This window comes from Cavia porcellus, unplaced genomic scaffold (genome assembly GCF_034190915.1).
Source record: "Cavia porcellus strain 051 isolate PalLab524CR breed Dunkin Hartley unplaced genomic scaffold, mCavPor4.1 scaffold_16, whole genome shotgun sequence".
NCBI classification, from domain to species: domain Eukaryota; kingdom Metazoa; phylum Chordata; class Mammalia; order Rodentia; family Caviidae; genus Cavia; species Cavia porcellus.
The window spans coordinates 31,829,957-31,849,041 of NW_026947499.1; the positions used below are offsets into that span (position 1 = coordinate 31,829,957).

The 19,085-nt window shown below is 52.4% G+C and overlaps 1 protein-coding gene across 17 annotated transcripts; it reads left to right on the forward strand.

The window, feature by feature from the left end:
- Positions 1 to 916: 916 nt before the first annotated feature.
- Wdr90 (WD repeat domain 90) lies at positions 917 to 18,893 on the forward strand. 17 transcript variants are annotated; one of them, XM_063226217.1, is made up of 42 exons: positions 917 to 1,001; positions 1,218 to 1,309; positions 1,403 to 1,579; positions 1,671 to 1,779; positions 1,959 to 2,129; positions 2,313 to 2,427; positions 2,525 to 2,592; positions 2,900 to 3,003; positions 3,073 to 3,291; positions 3,742 to 3,810; positions 4,541 to 4,651; positions 4,725 to 4,870; positions 4,948 to 5,005; positions 6,312 to 6,430; positions 6,519 to 6,680; positions 6,765 to 6,859; positions 6,958 to 7,074; positions 7,425 to 7,660; positions 7,768 to 7,934; positions 8,058 to 8,188; positions 8,685 to 8,815; positions 9,101 to 9,250; positions 9,406 to 9,534; positions 9,759 to 9,874; positions 9,950 to 9,990; positions 10,178 to 10,294; positions 10,429 to 10,596; positions 10,684 to 10,781; positions 11,437 to 11,539; positions 11,789 to 11,910; positions 12,067 to 12,226; positions 12,311 to 12,501; positions 12,610 to 12,778; positions 12,902 to 13,013; positions 13,387 to 13,558; positions 16,763 to 16,885; positions 16,990 to 17,164; positions 17,254 to 17,384; positions 17,486 to 17,629; positions 17,703 to 17,822; positions 17,971 to 18,055; positions 18,450 to 18,893. In XM_063226217.1, the coding sequence occupies exons 1-42, from the start codon at positions 992 to 994 to the stop codon at positions 18,605 to 18,607; spliced, it is 5,391 nt and encodes a 1,796-aa protein (XP_063082287.1). In that variant the 5' UTR covers positions 917 to 991; the 3' UTR covers positions 18,608 to 18,893. The 17 variants fall into 17 exon arrangements, with proteins under 17 accessions (XP_063082287.1, XP_063082288.1, XP_063082281.1 ...); XM_063226218.1 differs by having other exon boundaries at positions 9,959 to 9,990; XM_063226211.1 differs by having other exon boundaries at positions 9,101 to 9,534; positions 10,183 to 10,294.
- The last annotated feature ends 192 nt before the right edge of the window (positions 18,894 to 19,085 follow it).

The window sequence follows — 19,085 nt, forward strand, 5'->3', positions numbered from 1 at the left end:
CTTCTTGGAGTGCCCTTGCTTTGGAGGGTGTGTGGGGTTGTATGGGTTCTCATGTCCAGTTCCAGTCCCTAACCCTAAACTCCAGGCCCTGCCCAGCCTCCCCTTATAGCTGCATTCTCTGGTATTCTTTTGCCAGAAGGGCTACAGTTCTACCCACCTTTGTCCTTTGGCTTTTTATCCAGCTGTCTACCTAAGGGAGATGTGAGACAGCTTGCCCATTGTGCTTGGCAGTCTATAGGCCCCATCAGACTCCTTCCTCTTTCCTATTGGCATCAGTGTGCCAAAGCCAGGCTTGCAGACCTACAGATGTTAAAGAACTGGCTCTGGACAGGTATTCTAGCACCCAAGACAAGGGGTTGGTATTAAAATGCCAGCTTCTCTTTTTTTTTTTGTACTGGGAATGGAACTCAGGAATTCACCCTTGCCAGGCAGGCGCTGTGTTGCCGAACTACATCCTGGCATCAGCTCTCCTCGTGAAGCCAGCAGACCTGGGTATTACATACTGGTCAGAGATGTCCCACAGGTCTTCTGATATGTGGTGAACCTGCAGGCACAAGTGTGGGAGCTTTGTTTGCTGGGGATTCTGACCTTAGCAGGCCTCTGTAGAAGACTGATTGGCATGAGAGGTGGTGACTCATTGCTTCCATAGGTTGAGGTATAGCCTAGGCTAGTGTGGTTTTGGACAGGCTTCAGTCCTCAGTTCTCTCCTTACATGGAAAAAGGTACTTAACAAGTGCAGCCCTACACAGATGACCCCAGATAGGTCAGAGACCTCCCTACTGTCTCAACTTATCAGAGGTAAATCTAGTGCCTGAGCATGGCCCCAAGAAGCCATAGTGGAGGGAAAGTCCCATGCTGTCACGTGGGCTGTGGGCGCAGCCATGACAGCGGAAGAGACGCCTGGTTGCCTGGCGTCCGTTGCTAAGCGACGCGCTGCGTGCCCTGCGTGTTGCTGGCTGCAGCATAGGCGGGAAGCGCGATGTGAGGCGCCATGGCCGAAGGTAGCGGTGAGCGGTGGGCTGGCCGAGGTCCAGGATATCAGGGGTCTCGAGGCTCTCTGAGAGGTCGTAGGTTGGAGTCCCTGTAGGGTTCACTTGCTTGGCCCTTGGCCCCAGAGGCATGTGTGCCCTGGCCATGGGCAAGCTGGCGAAGGGAGACGGTTTTGGAGCCTTGCTGGTTCCCAGGGCCAGGCCTTGAGGGCATTGCCACTCCCGCAGCGTGGCAGCACCCGTTCCTCAACGTCTTCAGATACTTCAGAGTGAACGAGTGGAAGCGGTCCAGCAAGGAGGGCGACGTGGCTGTGGTGATGGTACTGGGTACTTCCTCCTGGGGAATCCTCCGGATGGGCACTACTGCTGGGTGCTCCTTGGTCCACTTGGCCTGTACTCTGCCCTTTCTCCAGGACAAAACCCTGAAGGGCTCCGTATATCTCATCCGGGGATCTGTCTCTGCCAATAACTACCTCCAGCTTCCCAGAACCAGCACCCAGTCCCTGGGGCTAACTGGGCGGTACCTATATGTACTCTTCCGGCCACTGCCCGCCAAGCGTTTTGTCATTCACCTGGATGTGACCACCCAGGTGCTGTGCTTGGGATGGGGCTGTGTATGGTACCCACGTGCTTGCTGCCCTGTCCTCACAGCTGGGTCTGCCCCTGCCCCTGCCCCTGCAGGACAGCCAAGTCATCCGAGTGTCTTTCTCCAATTTCTTCAAGGAGTTCAAGTCCTCAGCCACGTGGCTTCAGTTCCCTTTTGTCTTTGAGACTAGGACACCTAGGAGAGGTGACACTGAGATGGGCCTTGCATGGTTGAGGAAGGCCAGCTCTTACCCAGGGTGGGGTGGTGCAGGCCCAATTGGACTTCTGTGGTACAGTGGGCAGGTTTGGGGGTGGGACAAGGGTAGCAGCTGTAGAAGTGGGGCTATGGGGAGGTGGGCATTAACCTAGAAGTTTGTCCTGCAGTCCTGGCAGGGATGGCTCCCCCAGGTGCCTGCTGGACTTTCCTGCAGCTTGACCTACATGATATTCTGTTGATTTACCTGAGCCGGTGTTATGGCCACCTCAAGAGTGTCAAGTTGTGTGCCAACCTGCTGGTCAAGAATCTCTACACTAGTGACCTGAACTTTGACCCTGGTGAGGAACATGCCTTATTCCAGTCTGCATGTTCACCTCATCTTGTCACCCCAGATTCTTTCTGCCTGGTTTCTGTCTGAGTTCTGGCTTGATGTCACTGGAGGGTAGGGCCCCTCAGCTCTGGAAGCACAGGTTGTATAGGGAGGTAGCTAAACTGACTTAGAGAAACCCTGCTGTTTATAGGTATCACCGTCAGTAAGGCCCAGGGAGCAAAGTTGCCTATCATTCCTGTTCCTCGAGAGATGGCCTTCCCAGTGCCAAAGGGGGAGAGCTGGCATGACCACTACATTCATATTCGGTGAGTGGCTCTGCCCTTCCCAAGGGAGTCCCTAAGATGGCAGGAGGGCAGGTAGCCTGTTGGCCCCCAGACCCTGACTCTGCCTCTGCCCATCCAGGTTTCCAAGTGACAGCCCACAGGCAACTTCTGAGCTGGTTTGGACGAATAGCTCCTCTCCTGCTGCAGGTAGACCTGTGGAGCCTGCAGGGTGCAAGGCACTCCATGGGAATGGGGAGGTCTGGAAGGGGATATGGCATTTAAGAGGTATGTCTGAGGCACTTGTGGACAGGCACAGGCACAAGGGCTGGATGGTTGGCTGTCTTTCGCAGAACCACGTGAGAGGGACAAGGCTGGGTGGCACGATGAACAGTTGCTGTGATGTGGCTTCTACAGGCAGCAAGACAAGGGCATCTGCTTTTCCTGCCCCTGCAGCACCCTAATGGATGTGTCTATTCTGCTCAGCCAGTCACTGGGGATCTTTGCTCTGTTACAGTCATCTTGGAATCTGTGCCACAGCTTCCCGCTCACCAAGTGACCCTCAGCAAGCCCTTGCAGTACAGGATGTCTCCTGCGATCCAGATGCCCAGACCCCAAACTGTGAGTGTCCCCTGATAGGGGTGGGAAATGGCAGCAGCATGGTGCTGATGGGTACTTGTTTCCTTGCAGTCTTGCCCAGCCCTCTCTGCACCCAGGGTCCTTTCAGAGGCCAGCCAGTCCTGCCAGCACTCAGAGGGATCCTGTCCAGCTGACTTAAGTGTTTGTAGCCGAGATTCTTCAGCCTGGGTGGAGGCCTCTGCTGTACACACTGTGGTCAGGGACAGCCAGAGGCTCACCCACAAGTCCACTGGCATGCCTGTGGCCCTTGAGGATACTGGCTCCCATAAGGTGAGTCCCTATTCTAGAGCAGGAAGGGCATGGGTAAGGTAGGATGAAGGGCTGCTCAGTCTAGCATACCCCAAGCTGCCTTCAAGTCAGACAGACCCCTAATATTTCTTCGCACACATCGTCCTGGCAGAAATCAGAGTTTGCAAGAGGCAACTTTGGGCAAGAACCTCTCCTGACAGTAAAGAAGGACTTGTTTCCCTGACTCTTAGGGGTACCCCAGCCTGGTGTTGTCTTTTGGGAACAGGACTTGGGTTCCTATAGAGCTAGGCATTCTAGTCAGGAACCCAGCTTCCCATGAGAGAACCTCTGGTAAGACGGACCCAGGGCTCTGGAAAGCACTTCCACTAGCTATAGTTCCACCTCTAGAAAGTACTCAGCCCTGTAGTGGGCAGAGGCAGTCCCTGAGGACTGTGTTCTTTTAGGATCTTACTAAGTATTTGCTTCTTTTAGCACTTCCTCCCGGACCCAGTCCTGAGACTCAAGAGGATCATTGGCTTTGGAGGCCACAGCACCAAATGGGTGAGGGTCTTGTGGCTGTTTGTAGGATGGTTCTCATTGGGCACTATTAGCATTGGGTACTTGGAAGGAGACAGATTCCCAGCCACCTTGGTATCAGGATCCCTTTACCCATTGTAGTCTCTGCTGGCTTTCCTCTGGTTCTCAGACCCCTGCTCTGCCCATGTCTACTCAGTACTTTCCTGGGCTCCTGGGGGGCCAGAGGTCATAAGTGTCCCCTGTTCTTGTGGCATATCCTGATAGGTAGTAGCTGGGCTTGAGTGTTCAAAAGTCCCAAGAACTCTGGCTCAGTTCTTCAGAGGTACCATAAGGGTGGTTCCCATTGACCCAGACCAGCTTTGTGGGGGCAAGGACATGGTGTGGGGGTTCCTGATTGGTGAAGTGGACCTTCTAAGGAAAGATCCTCATCAGAAGAGGCATCTTTTCCCTCCTGCCCCTCAATGACCCTAGGCCTTCATCAGGCCTTACTGGATGCGGGCTCTGAATCTTTGGGGGCCCTTTGGTCTTCTGCCAACCAGACCAAGATTTTGGGATTGGAGGCAGGGCCTGGCAGATATGCATGTGTGTCAGCTGTCCCCATGGTGGTTGTGTCCCATCAACTCATGTACCTGTGATATAGGGAAGGTGTGTGCACATGCTTGTTGGGATTTCACTCCCAACCCCCAGCTCAGTAGAAGATGACTCTGTTCTCTTGGGTCCTGCTGTTGACCCGGACCTGGCCCTTATGTGCCAGGCCCTGTGGACCAAGGATGGGGCAGCTGTGGTTTATCCCTGCCATGCAGTCATCGTCGTGTTGCACATCTCCACTGGGGAGCAGCGTTTTTTCCTTGGCCACACAGACAAGGTGAGTGCTGTCAGGGCCTGGGGAGTGGGGCACGTGTAGGTCACACACCCTTCTCTACATTGTACCTCTCCAGGTGTCTGCCTTGGCACTGGACAGGAACAGCTTGCTGTTGGCCTCAGCCCAAGTGCAACCCCCCAGTGTGGTACGGCTTTGGGACTTCCCATCAGGGAGGTGCTTGTCCCTCTTCCGGAGCCCGATGTATGCTGTCTGCTCCCTTAGGTGAGCATGGGGCTTCACTTGGGGCTGGGCAGGGTAGGATGGAGTAGGCACTGCTGACCTTCTTGTCCTGTCCACAGCTTCTCCAGCAGTGGGGCTCTTCTCTGTGGTGTTGGAAGGGACCACCAGGGGAGGACGGTAATGATCTTGTCCTGGAGAGGGGCAGGTGGCTATGGCCAGAGCCTTTGATTTCTAAAGTCTGTCTTGGTTTATTTCTGCTTATTAAAATAACAAACTTTCTTTGTTTAAAAAAAATCAGCCAAACAGTGATATGCAAGTAGTTGCAACACTTAGAAGGCTGAGGCAGGAGGATCCTTGGAACCTAAGAATTCAAGGAAGCTAGACCCCATCTCAAAAAAAGTTCATTGCCCAGTGTGGGTGCATGCCTGTAATCCCATTTAGGAGGCTGGGGCAGGAAGGTCACTTTGAGTTTGAGGCCCACCTATGCTACATAAATTAGTTCAAGGCCAGCTTGAAGTATATAGTGTCTCAAAGAAACAAAAAAGTCCAGTGACTTAAGAAACAGTGGGTTGCTTCCTGATAGGGGTTCCTGTGGCCCTGACAGTGTATACCTTGGGCTTTGGCATTCTTGTGCCTGCTTGGTGAAAAGATACCAAGGAGAGTGGTTCAGTTTTTATCCCTGGCACAACTGGTGTCCCTTTAAGTTAGTAAACAACTCTTCTCTCTTGTCAGATGTTGTACTTTGAGTTGAGCTGCGTGTATGTGTCTGTGTATGTTATTGGGAAATCAAACCCAGAGTCTTTGCAGTGAGCTATATCTCAGTCTTTTTTTAAAATTTTAAAAATTTTTTAAATTTTGAGACAGGGTCTCACTAAGTCACTAAGCTGTCTATGCTGAACTTGATCATCCTGTCATAGCCTCCCATAGTTCTGAGACCATAAGTGTGTGTGCTACCACATCCAGCTAAGATAGATGTTCTTTTATTTTTTTTTTTTGATACTGGGAATTGAACTCAAACCCTGCATTTGCCAGGCAAGCACCAAGCTATATCCCTGGCCCTAAGATAGGTGTTTTTAAAAGTCATATCTTGAAGCTAATCTGGTATGAGAGTTAGTGGCTCCTCCCAAATGCCAATGTGTCCTGGCATCTCATATTGCTGATGCCTCTTGCTTTATTATCCACTCTTCTATTTGTTGGTCAGGTTTTACTTTTTGTTTCTTTGTAGAGGTTGCAGTGCCCAGCTAGGCTCATCTCTGAGGAAGTCTCAGAGTTAGCCACATTGCAAGGCCAGTGTGCTGCAGGGCCTAATTTCCCACCCTCAACAATACAACTGCTCAAACACTGAGTTCTGCATGAGAGAACAGCCACTGCCTAGTGGGGTTCACTTGGGCTTCACTGAATCTGAGTAGGGTGGGAGATGGGAAGAGGGAGGAGGGCTTGGAGGCCAGCACCGTGGCCAGAGCTCAACCTGGGTTCGTTGCAGGTGGTGGTGGCATGGGGCACTGAGCAGGTGAGCCTTGGTGGCGAGGTGGTAGCTCTCTCGAAGGTGCATGCTGACTTCGATGTCCAGACCTTTCGGGTTTCCCTTTTGGACGAGACCAGGTGATGGGGCTGATCTGTAGTGCTAAACATGGGCTGGCCTTGAGCCCCTCTGCTCCCCAGTGTACTCATTCCTCTGCACCTCCTGCAGGATGGCATCATGTGGGCAGGGCAGCATACGGCTGTGGCGACTGCGTGGTAGGACACTGCGCTCCTGCCCTGTGGACCTGGGGGAGCACTGTGGACTGGAGTTCAGTGACCTTGCTTTTGCACAGGCCCTGGATAGCTGCCAGGTGCCCTCCATCCCCACTCTGTGAGTCCTTGCCCTTCTCTGCTGCCTTTGCCCAGCCACCCTGTGCCCCTAGAACCTCACCTTACCTTTCACCCCTCTGTGCAGCTATGTGTGTAGCCGCAATGGCCACATCCTAGAAGTTGACCCCCAGCGCATGGCTGTGCGGTGTACCCACCACCTGCTGCCCACAGGTGACCCAGGTGACTCCCTCCCCAGAAAACAGTCCTTCAGTGCAGGTAGGGGAGTCTCCTAGGGGTAGTTGGTGTCATCCTGAGGCACTGATCCCTAGAATTCCTAGGTCCTGGCATTACCATCAACAGCCTGAGTGTCTCTCTGACTGCATGTGCTGTGGGCTGTGAAGATGGCTACCTGCGACTCTGGCCTTTGGACTTCTCTTCAGTGCTCCTGGAGGCAGGTGAGGCTATGAGTGTTTACCCTCCCTATGGGACAGGTGAGAGCCATGGGAAGGCCATGCTATATGGGGGGCTGAGCCACATCCTCTGGTTCTGTCTTCATTGGAGCTACTGAAGGCTGCATTGCTGAGGGCACAGGTTGGCGGCTAATGGGCAAGTCATTAGTGGAGGCCTGGGTGAGGTTTAGGAGTGGTTCTCTTGAGGGAGCTGCATCTCCTAGCTTGGAAGCCTGGTATCCTTGGCAGGAATGAGATGGGTTTCCCATGTCTTAGAGGACCCCGAGAATGTAGAGTTTAGGGTCAGCTCTGTTGCCCAGTGGGTCCCAGAAGTTACTGACACTGCTTTTCCCCAGAACATGAAGGTCCTATCAGCTCAGTCTGCATTAGCCCCAATGGTCTCTGTGTGCTCTCCACCACCTCATCAAGCCACCTAGGCTTCCTGGACATCCCATCCCGAGAATACACTGTGCTGGCATGCTCCCATATGGCCCCAGTGCTGGCACTATCCACAGAGCAGAGCCGGGGGCAGCTGGCCACCGTATCCATGGATCACACTGTCCGCATCTGGGACCTGGCCACCCTACGTCAGGTTAGAGAGACAAAGGGCAGGCAGGGCAGAGAGGGGCTGAGCACCCATGGGGCCCTTGGTCCTCCTAGATTCACTACAGCTTCTGTCCCTTACCCTGTGTCCTCCAGCTGTATGACTTTACATCCTGTGATGAGGCCCCCTGTGCCATCACCTTCCACCCCACATGGCCAGCTGTCTTCTGTGGCTTCAGGAGAGGAGCCATACGTGCCTTCAGCCTGGAGAGTACTGGGGTCTTGGTGGAACACACGTGCGTGCCCCAGCCTAAAGGCCCATGGTAGAAGTGGATAGTTTCTGGAATCCCTGGGTGGGAAGAACCTGCCACTGAGCCAGTGCTGCCGGCAGCCCTGCATATAAAGCTGAATGGGCTGAGATCAGTGGATATCCTCCTATGCTGCAGGTGTCACCAAGGAGCCATCATTGACCTGCTGGTTACCCCAGATGGCAACTTCCTGTTCAGCTCCTGCTGTCAGGGCTCCCTGGTTCAGTACAGCTGCTCCAACTCTCAGTGCCACGTCCTCCGTGTAGCAGGTCAGGCCCCTCCAACCACTCAGGCTGGTCCCAAGATGCTAGCTAGCTTGTGCTCAGACACTCAGGTCCCACATGGGGTCAAATCTCTAGCCTTATATTCAGACCTCTAGAGACAGTTTTGTTTTAGGATTCACCAGTACTCCACAACCAAAGATCAGTGAAAATCTGCCTGCCATGCCCCAGGAAGGTACACAGCCTGAGCACAAGTTGGGGATTAGGCATGGCCAGAGGGCATCTACTTCTTCCTGTGGCCACTATGACTTGGGCTTGCCAAGTAGTCATTTGGTCATTCTTCCTGGCCCCTGAAGGACTCCCAACTTTCCTCGTAGCACTTGGTGTCATGCCCATGCCCTGTGGCCTTTGTGGAGTAAGTACCCTCCCCTGTTGATGTTTCCCACATGTCAGAGGCAGGGTAGGGAGGCACCTCCCCAGCCTACTCGTATGTAGTATAGTGTTATCTTCCTGCCTGCTGACCTGGTACTCTATGCTACCACAGCCAACGTGGTGTTCCAGGACGCTCAACCGCACCCCAACACTCTAGCAGTCAGCAGAGATAGTCGCCTTCTGGCCTTTGTGGGCCCCTCCAAGTGCACAGTTACAGTCATGGATTCAGCCTCTCTCAATGAGGTAAGTCTATGGAATAGCCTGGGGGTCTAGGAGTTCTTTCCTTGGCTGGGTGTGGAGTGTGAGGGGCATCCAGGGAGCAGGTAGGCGGCTGTGGTCACTCAGTAGCAGACTTAGGCCCCATCATACCTCATTTGTGGATGTAGAGAACTTGTCAGCCAAATGGAGGCACTAGAAGGGATCATGCTGTCCTTGGTAGAAGCATCCGTGACGATGGTGCCTCCAGGTGTCTCTAGGTGGTACCAACCCTGCCTAGAGGTCACAGCCAGAGGTCATTTTTCCCCCCAGCTGCTGCGGGTCAGCATTGGCACTCTGGACAGCCTGGACTCAGCTGTGGCCATCTGCTTTGGCCCCACATCCCCGGGCCACCTACTTGTGTCCACATCATCCAACAAAGTTATGGTACTGGATGCTGTGTCAGGACGTACTGTCCGGGAGGTAAGCCTGGGGACTGTGGGCCACTGGCATGTTCTGCCTTCCCTCTGTTCCTGCAGCTCCTCCAGCTGTGGGGGCTGCAGCTACACTGAGGAGGGGAGACCTGCAGGCTACCTGCTGCCCACCACAGGGTGTATTCCAAGAATGTTTTGTTGTAGTTGTCTAGTGTCCGCCCTGTGGCTTGCACCTCCCTTGCTCTCAACAAGGATGCCTCTTTTTTGCTGGCGGCCTCTGACCGGGCTATTGAGGTCTGGAAATACTCAACACAGTCTGACTCCAGCAGCCAGGTGTGTTTCGTGAGCAGAGAGGCAGTTATGGTGTTTGATCCTTGGCTGCTTGGGGTGCTGTGGGTACAACAGTGCTTGTAGGACAGATGGCAGAGAGTTAAACTTCAGCACTGTCTGTGTCTTCCAAGGGCTAATGCTACATGGGGCTTCTTAATCCTTGTCCCATCGAGGTCCTAGGAGCACACAGCAGCATGCCCCTTGTATGTAACAGCCACTGCCTTTAGGTGTACATCGGTCACTCAGAGCCTGTGCATGCTGTGGCCTTCACCCCTGACCAGCAGCAGGTCCTCAGTGTGGGGGATGCCATCTTCCTGTGGGATGTCCTGGCCACCCCTGAGAGGCAAGTGTCTGCCCTTGACTGTGTCCCATCTGGGTCTCCTGCTGGTTCCCCTGATACCCTTCTCATTGCCTCTAGTAACCAAAGCATTCCAAGGGCCTCCCCAGCCCATGATGCCGGTGAGTAGTCTGGGTATACCATAAAGGGGCGTGTATGGAGACACAGCAGGTCCAGTGGTGATGCCAGGTGGAGGGGATGCTGCTTCTTTCCCTCCGTCTCATATATATGACCACTGTTGAGTTTGGTCTCCCTGAAATGTTCTACTGTCCTTACCCAAGCTCCTCATAGCTTCTTCTATCGCCACAGGACAGCTGGAGGATGTTACATCTCAGGCCAGGGGACTCCCTCTGCAGCAGATATCCATGCCATCCCACATATCCACCCAGCCAGATCCCCACTTCAGGCCACCTGAGGGCACTGATGGTAAGGGACAAGTTTCTTGGTTATTCTGGGAGGATATGAGTGCCTATGTACACTATTTCTGGGATGTGGGGTACAAGGGACCAGGCCGCATGGGTTCCTCTTCTTATTACTGTCCCCCCCCCCCCGCATCCCAGGCACATTCTCTGCATCAGAAGAGGAAGGATGCTGTGGAGAGATCCATAGTCCCACAGAACTCCTCAAGTCCCCAGGCCCACCTGTGTTTGTGGAGAAGGAGCCCAGTGGGGCTGGAGATAAAGCCTGGGGGGCTGCTAGTAGCTCCTGGCAGTACCATGGCCATCCCAGTAAGCAGGGAAGGAATTTGTTTGTGGCAGAACATCTGGAGGGTGACAAGTAGTTCTGAGTCCTGTGGCCTTCCTTTTCTCTGCCAGGTACCTGGAGCACCAGGGAAATAAAAGCCCAGATCCCTACTCGACCAGATTCCTACAAGCACTTCACTGCTCGCTATAAGGCCTTCATGCAGGCCAAGGTTGGCTACACCCTACTCTGTGGACAAGGTTTATTGAGACATGTTTTCACTATAGAGCCCAGGCTGGCCTCAAACTCACAGTGATTCTCCTTTCTCAGTGGTGGGATTGCTTTTTTTTTTTTTTTTTTTTTTTTGAGGCAGGGTCTTACTATACAGTTCAGGCCAGCCTCGAGCTCACTTTGTATCTCAGGCTGGTCTCAAACTCACAAAGATCTTTCTGCCTCAGCCTCCCAAGTGCTGAGATTACAGGCATGCACCACCACGCCTGATAGGCAAGAAAGTTTTTTAGAGCCCTCCTCCCCAGTGAAAATCAACCTTTTTAGGGTTCCTTCTCCAAGATCTTGGGTGTGCTACTGGTCCTTGGAGGCTTGTACTCAGAAGGCAACTCTTCCTCTATTCTGCATCCATACTTCCTCTGTCTCGTGGCATCCAGATTGGACCTGGGGCATCCTGCTGACCCCATGTGTACCTCTCACCAGCTGCTGCTCTTTCTCATTTCAGGCTTCAGGTTGCATCAAGCTCTGCAGCCCCCATCCCTGTACCCCTAGCTCAGACCTCTGCTATCCTGGGCGTGCCCTAAAGCAGCTTCCGTGGGTGGGATTTGGGCCCTAAGCAGCTGTGCTGGGCACAGCACCCTGGGTCTGCTTTCTTACAGAATATCTCCTGCCCTCCTGCTGGTGGTGAGCAGCTGCGCTTGAAGACTGTGGTGGGTTACAGTGGAAATGGACGGGCCAACATGGTCTGGAGGCCAGACACAGGTAGGTCAAGAAACCCCTACCAGAATAATACAAGGCAAATCTATGCTGCATGTCCTAAGCTAGGCTTTAATGGGTAAACAAGCTCTGGCTGTCAGTGGGAGGGCCCCAGGGTGAGTGGGGAGAGGCACTGACACAGAGTGCTCCCCATAATGCCTTTGGCATTCCAGCCCAAATCCCTAGGACTTATGTGACTTTGGCAGTGATAGGGCAGACATATTCTAGGGAAGTTGGTGCCTTGTCTGCCCACAGGCTTCTTCGCCTATACATGTGGCCGCTTGGTAGTGGTAGAAGATCTGCATTCTGGAGCCCAGCAGCATTGGCTCGGCCATCCTGAGGAGATTTCCACATTGGCCCTCAGCCACAATGCCCAGGTACCTGCCCTAACAAGCTCTTGCTCATTCCTAGGGGCCATGGTACACAGCAGAGCCTGGTTCTCACATGGACAGTGAGAGAGACATGATCCCAGCTTCCTCTTTGACCCAGACCTATGGCTTCCCACAGCTGCTTACTCACCTCCCACCTGCCAGGTCCTGGCCTCTGCATCTTGCTGTGGCAGCGATGCTGCCCTCTGCCAGATTCGCCTCTGGGACGTGCCGGGGTGCCTCTGCCAGCAGCTCATCTCCCATCATGACAGTGCAGTGCAGGCCCTGGCTTTCTCACCAGATGACACATTCCTTGTGACACTGGGTCAGTGGGCAGGGATTGGCAGAAGGAGGGTCTTCCTGGACCCTGGAGCCCTGTTGACTGATAGGGCCTCCCATGCATTCCTAGGGGACTACCGTGACCTCACTCTTGCCCTGTGGAGCATGGCTACCTATGAACTTGTATCTGCTAACCGCCTTCCGGAGCCCATGCATGGTGTGGCCTTCAATCCCTGGGATGCAGGCGAGCTCATTTGTGTGGGCCCAGGTGCCATCACCTTCTGGTTCCTGCAGCAGCATGGGGCAGACATCAGCCTCCAGGTGCCAGGATGTTGGCTTGGTGTTCAGGTCCATGGGTGATTTCGGGGATGGAGTCTGGCAGGGCTCCTGGGATATTGCTGACCTGGAGCCACTCTCCTACCCTGCCAGGTGCACCAAGAACCAGTCCCTGAGGAAATGGGACTTGCCGAGCTGACCTCACTCTGCTATGGGGCTGCCCGGCTGCTCTACTGTGGCTCTAGCACTGGCCAGGTCTGCGTCTGGGACACAGGTGCTGGCCGCTGCTTCCTAGTCTGGGAGGCGGATGATGGAGAAATTGGTGGGTCCCAGATATAGCCCCTGGCCTCTCATGGGTGTAGGACCTCTCCTTGGGAGCTGTGGTCCTGGGACAGGTAGCTCTTTGGGAAATCATACCCACCCTGCGTCTACCCCCATCTCCCAGGGCTGTTGGTGTGCTCAGGGTCCAGGCTGGTGAGTGGCAGCAATACAAGACGACTGCGTCTGTGGGCTGTAGGAGCTGTGCCTGAGTTGCAGTATAAGGGCTCTAGTGCCAGGTAAGCTTCCATGGGCCTGCTTGGCACCATCCAGGATGTGAACTATAAGGGCACTCTGGTATCCTCAATGGGTCCCCCATGTTAGCACCTGTGCCACACAGTGCCATGCTCAGGCCAGGGCTGCCCGTCAGATCTGTCACCAGCTAGTCACCTCCTCAAGGACATATTTGGGCCTGGCCTGAGCTCCACAGGCTGTAGTCTGAAAACAGGGACATGCTCAAAACATCTAAGCACTTGCTACCATCGGGGCTGTCACTGTTTCTGCTTATGAGAGACAGCCAGGCCCCCAGACAATTATGGTTATGATTGCCATGTTACCTAGCTCTTGTCTCCTGTCTTGAGACATGCTGCTTCATTTCTTACCCCTACTAAGGTCCACATCTGTGTTTATGGAGCGTGAGCTAACCCTAGATGGGGCTATAGTGAGTGCCAGCTTCGACAGTGGCATGGACATGGGTGTGGTGGGCACCACAGCCGGCACACTCTGGTATATCAGCTGGACTGAAGGCACCAGCACTCGTCTCATCAGTGGCCACAGGAGCAAGGTGAGGCCTTGGGCTGGGAGGGAGGGTGCTAGAGGGGTTCCACCCTGGATGAGCAGAGGAAACCAGCAAGCATGTTTGCTTCCTTCCCCCAACCCCTGCCCTCTTTGTTGATCCAAGTCCATAGCATAAGAGCGACCATCCAAGAGTCCCAGAGCTCTTGAGTACACTCCTCACATAGGTCCAGCTGGCATCTGTGTGAGGCAGTGTCTGATGGTCTTTGAGGATTAAACTCAGGACCTTCACACAAAGCTATACCCTGCCTGTAGCACCCCCTCCTTTTTGAGACAGTGTCTTATTAAGTCTATAAATTGCCTACACTGAGCCCAAACCTACAGTCCTCCAGCATCAGTCTCCCAGAGTCCTGGTATAACGGAATGTGCCACCACACCTGACTAACTCTTTTTTTTTTTTTTTTTTTTTTGTCTTTTTGAGACAGGGTCGCTGTGCAGTTCAGGCTGGCCTTGGGCTCACTTTGTAGCCTATGCTAGTCTTGAACTCGCAACGATCCTCCCACCTCAGCCTCCCGAGTGCTAGGATTACAAGCGTGAACCACCACACTCAGCAAACCCTTTCTTTTATTGTACTTGTTGAATATACCCTGTCATTTGTTCTGTTACCTCCCATAGACTGAGGTCTGGGAGACAGTAGGCTAGGCAGATTCTGGCAAGTCTAGGGAGATCTAGTTAGGTTCTAGTCTGTTCTTACTGAGTTTAGTCAGTCCTGGTTGTGTGTGATCTTTTTTTTTTTTTTTTTTGTCTTTTTATCGGTACCGGGGATCCAACTCACGACCACACACTTGCAAGGCAGGCGTTTATGCCGCTGAGCTAAATCCCCAGCCCCTTTTTTGTCTTTTTTTGAGGCAGGGCCTCCCTATGCAGTTCAGGCTAGCCTTGAGCTCATTTTGTAGTTTAGGCTGGTCTCAAACTCTCAACAATCCTCCTGCCTCAGCCTCCCGAGTGCTGGGAGTATAGGCGTGAGCCACTACGCCCGGCTAGGTCCTGGTTAGATCTATTCAGGTCTAGTTAAGGTCAGTCAGTCCTGTAGCCACTGCAGAAGTAGCACACCATCCCTTGTGGGAAGCATGGAGATCCTTGTGGGAGGACGTCACCACCAAGCATGTTGCAAACAGGGCTCTGGTTCTGTTCCATCTCTGCTGAGTTTCTGCAGACTTCAGCAGAGAAAGTGACCTTGGAAGCTGTGGTTTCCAAGGCAAAGCTGGAATTAGAGCAGCGGGGTTACCATCCAGTTCTTGGATGGCTAGGCTTCTGAACATTGAATCAGTTCCTGGGGTGAGCCAGTGTGCCAGTGTGCTTCATCATTGGTTGCCTTTAACATGTGCTTTAGACTATGTCTGGATTCCATTTCACTGTGGCATATCGAATTTTTCTGTTCAGTCAGCATTGTATATGTTTTGTCTTTTCTTTCTCCTCTTTATTTTCTCTGTCTGTCTGTCTGTCTGTCTCTCTTCTTTTCTTCCTGTACTGGGTATTGAACCCAAGGCCTTCACACCAAGCTACATCCTCAGCCCTTTATATTTTTATTTGGAGTTGTTTGTTTGATTTTTGAGACAGGGTCTTGCTGTGTACTTCAGACTTGAATTCACTATTAGTTCAGGCCAATCTTGAACTTGGGGTGATCCTCTTGCCTCAGCCTCCTGAGTGCTGGGAGTACAGGTGTGCACCACCACACTCAGCTGGTTTTTGTTTTGTTTTGTTTTGTTTTTTGAGATACAGTTTTACTAAATTGCCCAGGCTAAGCTTGAAGTTATGGTCCTCCTACTTCAGTCTTTTATAGTGTTGAGATTGTAAGCATCTACTTCTTACTCCTTTTTTAAAAAGCTCTTTGTTTATTCAAAAATAAGGCTGGGATATTGCGCAGTAGTACAGCATTTGCCTTCATGAAGCTCTAGGTTCAATACCAGCACTACAAAACAAGGGCCTGGGAGAATTACTTATTTGAAGATCAGGGTAGCTGCTAATTAATCTGAGTTTAAAATGGAGATGAGTGAGGGTTACTTTTCTGAATGGTAACAGATTTACTGAGTCATAATTTACCAACCATGTCCCTAATCCATTTAAAATGAGTGGCTGTTAGTGTCTTCAATAGAGTTATGTGCCATCATCTCAATCAATTTCAGAGGCTTTTTGTTCTTTTTTTTTTTTTTTTTTTTTTTTTTTTTTTTTTTTTTTTTTTGCCAGGGATTGAACTCATGGCCTTGCACTTGCCCGGCAGGTGCTTACACGGCTTAGCTAAATCCCCAGCCCTCAGAGCCTTTTTTTATCACCTCAGAAAGGTGATAACCCCTACTTATCAAGCAACTACTCCTCAATTCTGATCCCTTCATTCCTAATAACCAGTGATCAGTTCTCTGTTTTCATGGGTTTGCTTCTTGGGCAGTCCACATGAATGGGTCCCATACTCTGCAATCACTGCATCTGCTTTCCTCACTGAACATCTTATCTTCCAGGTTCATGAGGTAGCAGCATGTTCTTTTCTTTTCTTTTTTTTTTTTTTAAGTGCTGGGATTAAGCCCGGGTCTTACAATACTAGGCAAGCGCTCTAAGCACTGTACTTCTAAACTGTATCCCAGCTCTAAATTATCTTCCTAAAATGAAATACACCATGAGTTTACACTTGCACTTGAAACTGTAATTCAGTGCTGGGCCTTTTCAATGATCCTCAGTGGCACATGCCACATGTACCTCTTTTCTTCAAAAATCCCTGATTCTGGGCTGCAGATATAGCTCAGTGGCACAAGTGCCTGCCTGCAATGCGTAAGGTTATGAGTTTGATCCCCTGTACAAAAAAAAAAAAAAAATCCTTGATTCTTAGTGATACCTACATGGTATCATATCTGCTTCTTCCCTTGGCATACAATCAGCCACAAGGAAAAACCATGAGGCTACCAATGTCATAACTACGAAACTAAGCTGGGAGTGCCTTTGTGTTTTTCCCTACAGTCTGCTAAAAGCACATGGTTACTTACTGTATTTCAAATTCTGCCACATAATCCTTTTACAGAGGTTCATGTCCCATTGGTGGGGCTCACCAATTCTGGAGAACGGTCTTTATGCCATCTGGAGGTGTCTAGGCCAGACAGGCTTGGGCAGGAGACAAGTGCTCTGTGTGGACAGGCTAGCCTTAGCAACTGGGGTAGGAAAGTTCCCTCTGTGGTGTCCTCTTAGCCCAGTGGGGTCCCCACAGGTGAATGAAGTGGTCTTCAGCCCTGACGAGTCATACTGTGCCACCTGTGGTGAGGATGGGAGTGTGAGGGTATGGTCCTTGGCCAGCATGGAGCTGGTGGTCCAGTTCCAGGTGTTAAACCAGGTATGTGGAAGTGGGTAGGGGCTCCCTCTGGCCTTAGCCTTGGGGCTGGTGCTCTGTTGCCCCTTCCAGGGGCATGCTGAGGTTTTCCCACCATGGGTCCCCAGAGCTGCCTCTGCCTTGCATGGAGCCCCCCATCCTGTGGACACCCAGAGCAGCAGCAGGTGGTAGCAGGCTATAGTGATGGCACACTGCGTGTCTTCAGCATCTCCCGTACAGCAATGGAGCTCAAGATGCATCCCCACCGGTCTGCGCTGACAGCCATTGCCTTCTCCACCGATGGTCAGCAGCTTGGGGGTATGTGGGGTGACCACATCAGACTTCCAGGCTGGGGGCTGGCCTCATAGGGTGTTTGCATGGTCCCTGCCCAGGTCAGACCATCCTCTCTGGAGACAAAGATGGACTTGTGGCAGTGAGCCGCCCCCGTGTGGGAATGACCTTCCGTGTGCTGCGTGACCACCAGGGTGCCCCAATCTCTGTCATCCAGAGCACATATAAAGAGGTGAAGCATCCTCAAGAGCTGGTGGGGAGGGACCTAGCATGAGGCCAGGTAAGATGGTGGGTACCTTGGGGTAGGACGTACTCATAATCCTCAATCCCCAGTATGTAGATCTAGGGGTGGAGGGTGAAGACCTGTGGCTTGCTGTCAGTGAAGACCAACGGGTCAGTGTCTGGGCTTCCAATTGGCCAGAGAACCATTGCAAACTTCTGGACTGGTTGAGCTTCCCAGTGCCTGCTGCTTTGGAGGTAAGTGTCCAGTAATACATGGGTGGTGACTATGCCTGCCCACCCTGCTGCAGCATGTTCTATTCCTCTGCAGACATCAGGCCTCCTGCCACCCTCCCTTGCCACCTTCTGCCCTTGGGACCTGGCACTGCTGGTATATGTGGGTTTTGGCACACATGAAGAGGTGGCCTTCTACAGCCTCCGCCAGAAGCAGGTGTGTGTATCTACCTGCTTGGTGCTAGCAACCTTAGTGTCCAGGGCTTTGGAGCTCAGGATTGGGGCTATGAGAGCCTGAGATATATAGCAAACAGCTATGACTGTCCTGGCCTAGAGACCCTAAGCTTCATCCTAGCTATCTACAGGTGGTAGAGAAGATAATGCTGCCCTCTTGTGCCATGTCCCTAAGCCTGTCACCTGGGGCCCACCTCATGGCTGTTGGCTTTTCTGGTAAGTGCTGATAGATGCAGACTGAGGTCTGCCTTAGGTGGAGCCCAAGTCAGCTTAGTTGCACCCTCCCCCACTTCCCTGTATATACCTCACCTCTGTGCCTCAGACTCCTTGTCCACAACGGGATATGAGAAGATGCCTGCTCCAGAGTACTTAGTCTTGGGATCCTAGGTGGGGGAGCACCCAACACAGCACTGGCTGGGGTCTGAGTGGGAATGTACTAACAACAGAGAGGACTTACCTGGGCCATAGGAACCCAAGTGTGAGGCTGCCCCAAACCTGTAGCATCACTAGTTACCTATGCCAACACCATGCCCAGTCAGGGACACAGGGTAGGAATGGACAACTCTGAACTGTACTGCCTGACCTGCCCACCTATACCTTTTGCCCACAGAGTGCACACTGAGCATGGTGGACTGCACGTTAGGGACCACCCAAGAGTTTGCTGGCCATGATGATGTGGTGCACCTGTGCAGGTTCACCCCATCAGGCAGGCTGCTCTTCACAGTGGCCCACAGTGAGATCCTGGTGTGGGAGGTCCTGAGCCCCTGAGCTGCAGTGAACCTGTCTTCCCAGGTACCCTGGGGCACAGCAGCCAGTGTGGATGGTGGCCTGATGGACCAAGATAACTGGGACAGAACAGACTCTAAATTGTCAAGACTAAGCTGTCTTGAATCCTGGTGACCCAAAAGGACTTAAAGAACTTGGGGGTGTAACTCTGGTAGAGCACGTGCTCAGCACAGAAAAAAAAAATTAGAATACCTGTTTGCTTTTCACCCAAGGATTTTTTTTTAATGTTTCTACCTTGTACTGTTTAAATAAACAGGCATTTATTGTATTTTGCTACACCATTTTATTATGGCCCTATCTTTGCATCTCCATTGGTCACACCAGTCGTCCCCTGCCCCACACCCTTCTGCTCCAAATCCCGAACCATCCCTTTTCTGCTCACCTGCAGCTGTAAGTCGCCACAGAGACCGGCAAGGCAAACAAGATTGGGCGTGCTCCTGCACTAGCACTGTAGCACCGC

Excerpts from the sequence above, each read along its gene's own strand:
- Wdr90 (XM_063226209.1), top strand. Across the intron at positions 5,006-6,311 it reads GGGACCACCAGGGGAGGACG|GTGGTGGTGGCATGGGGCAC; the intron begins GTAATGATCTTG and ends GGTTCGTTGCAG. Across the intron at positions 11,540-11,788 it reads GGTCTGGAGGCCAGACACAG|GCTTCTTCGCCTATACATGT; the intron begins GTAGGTCAAGAA and ends GTCTGCCCACAG.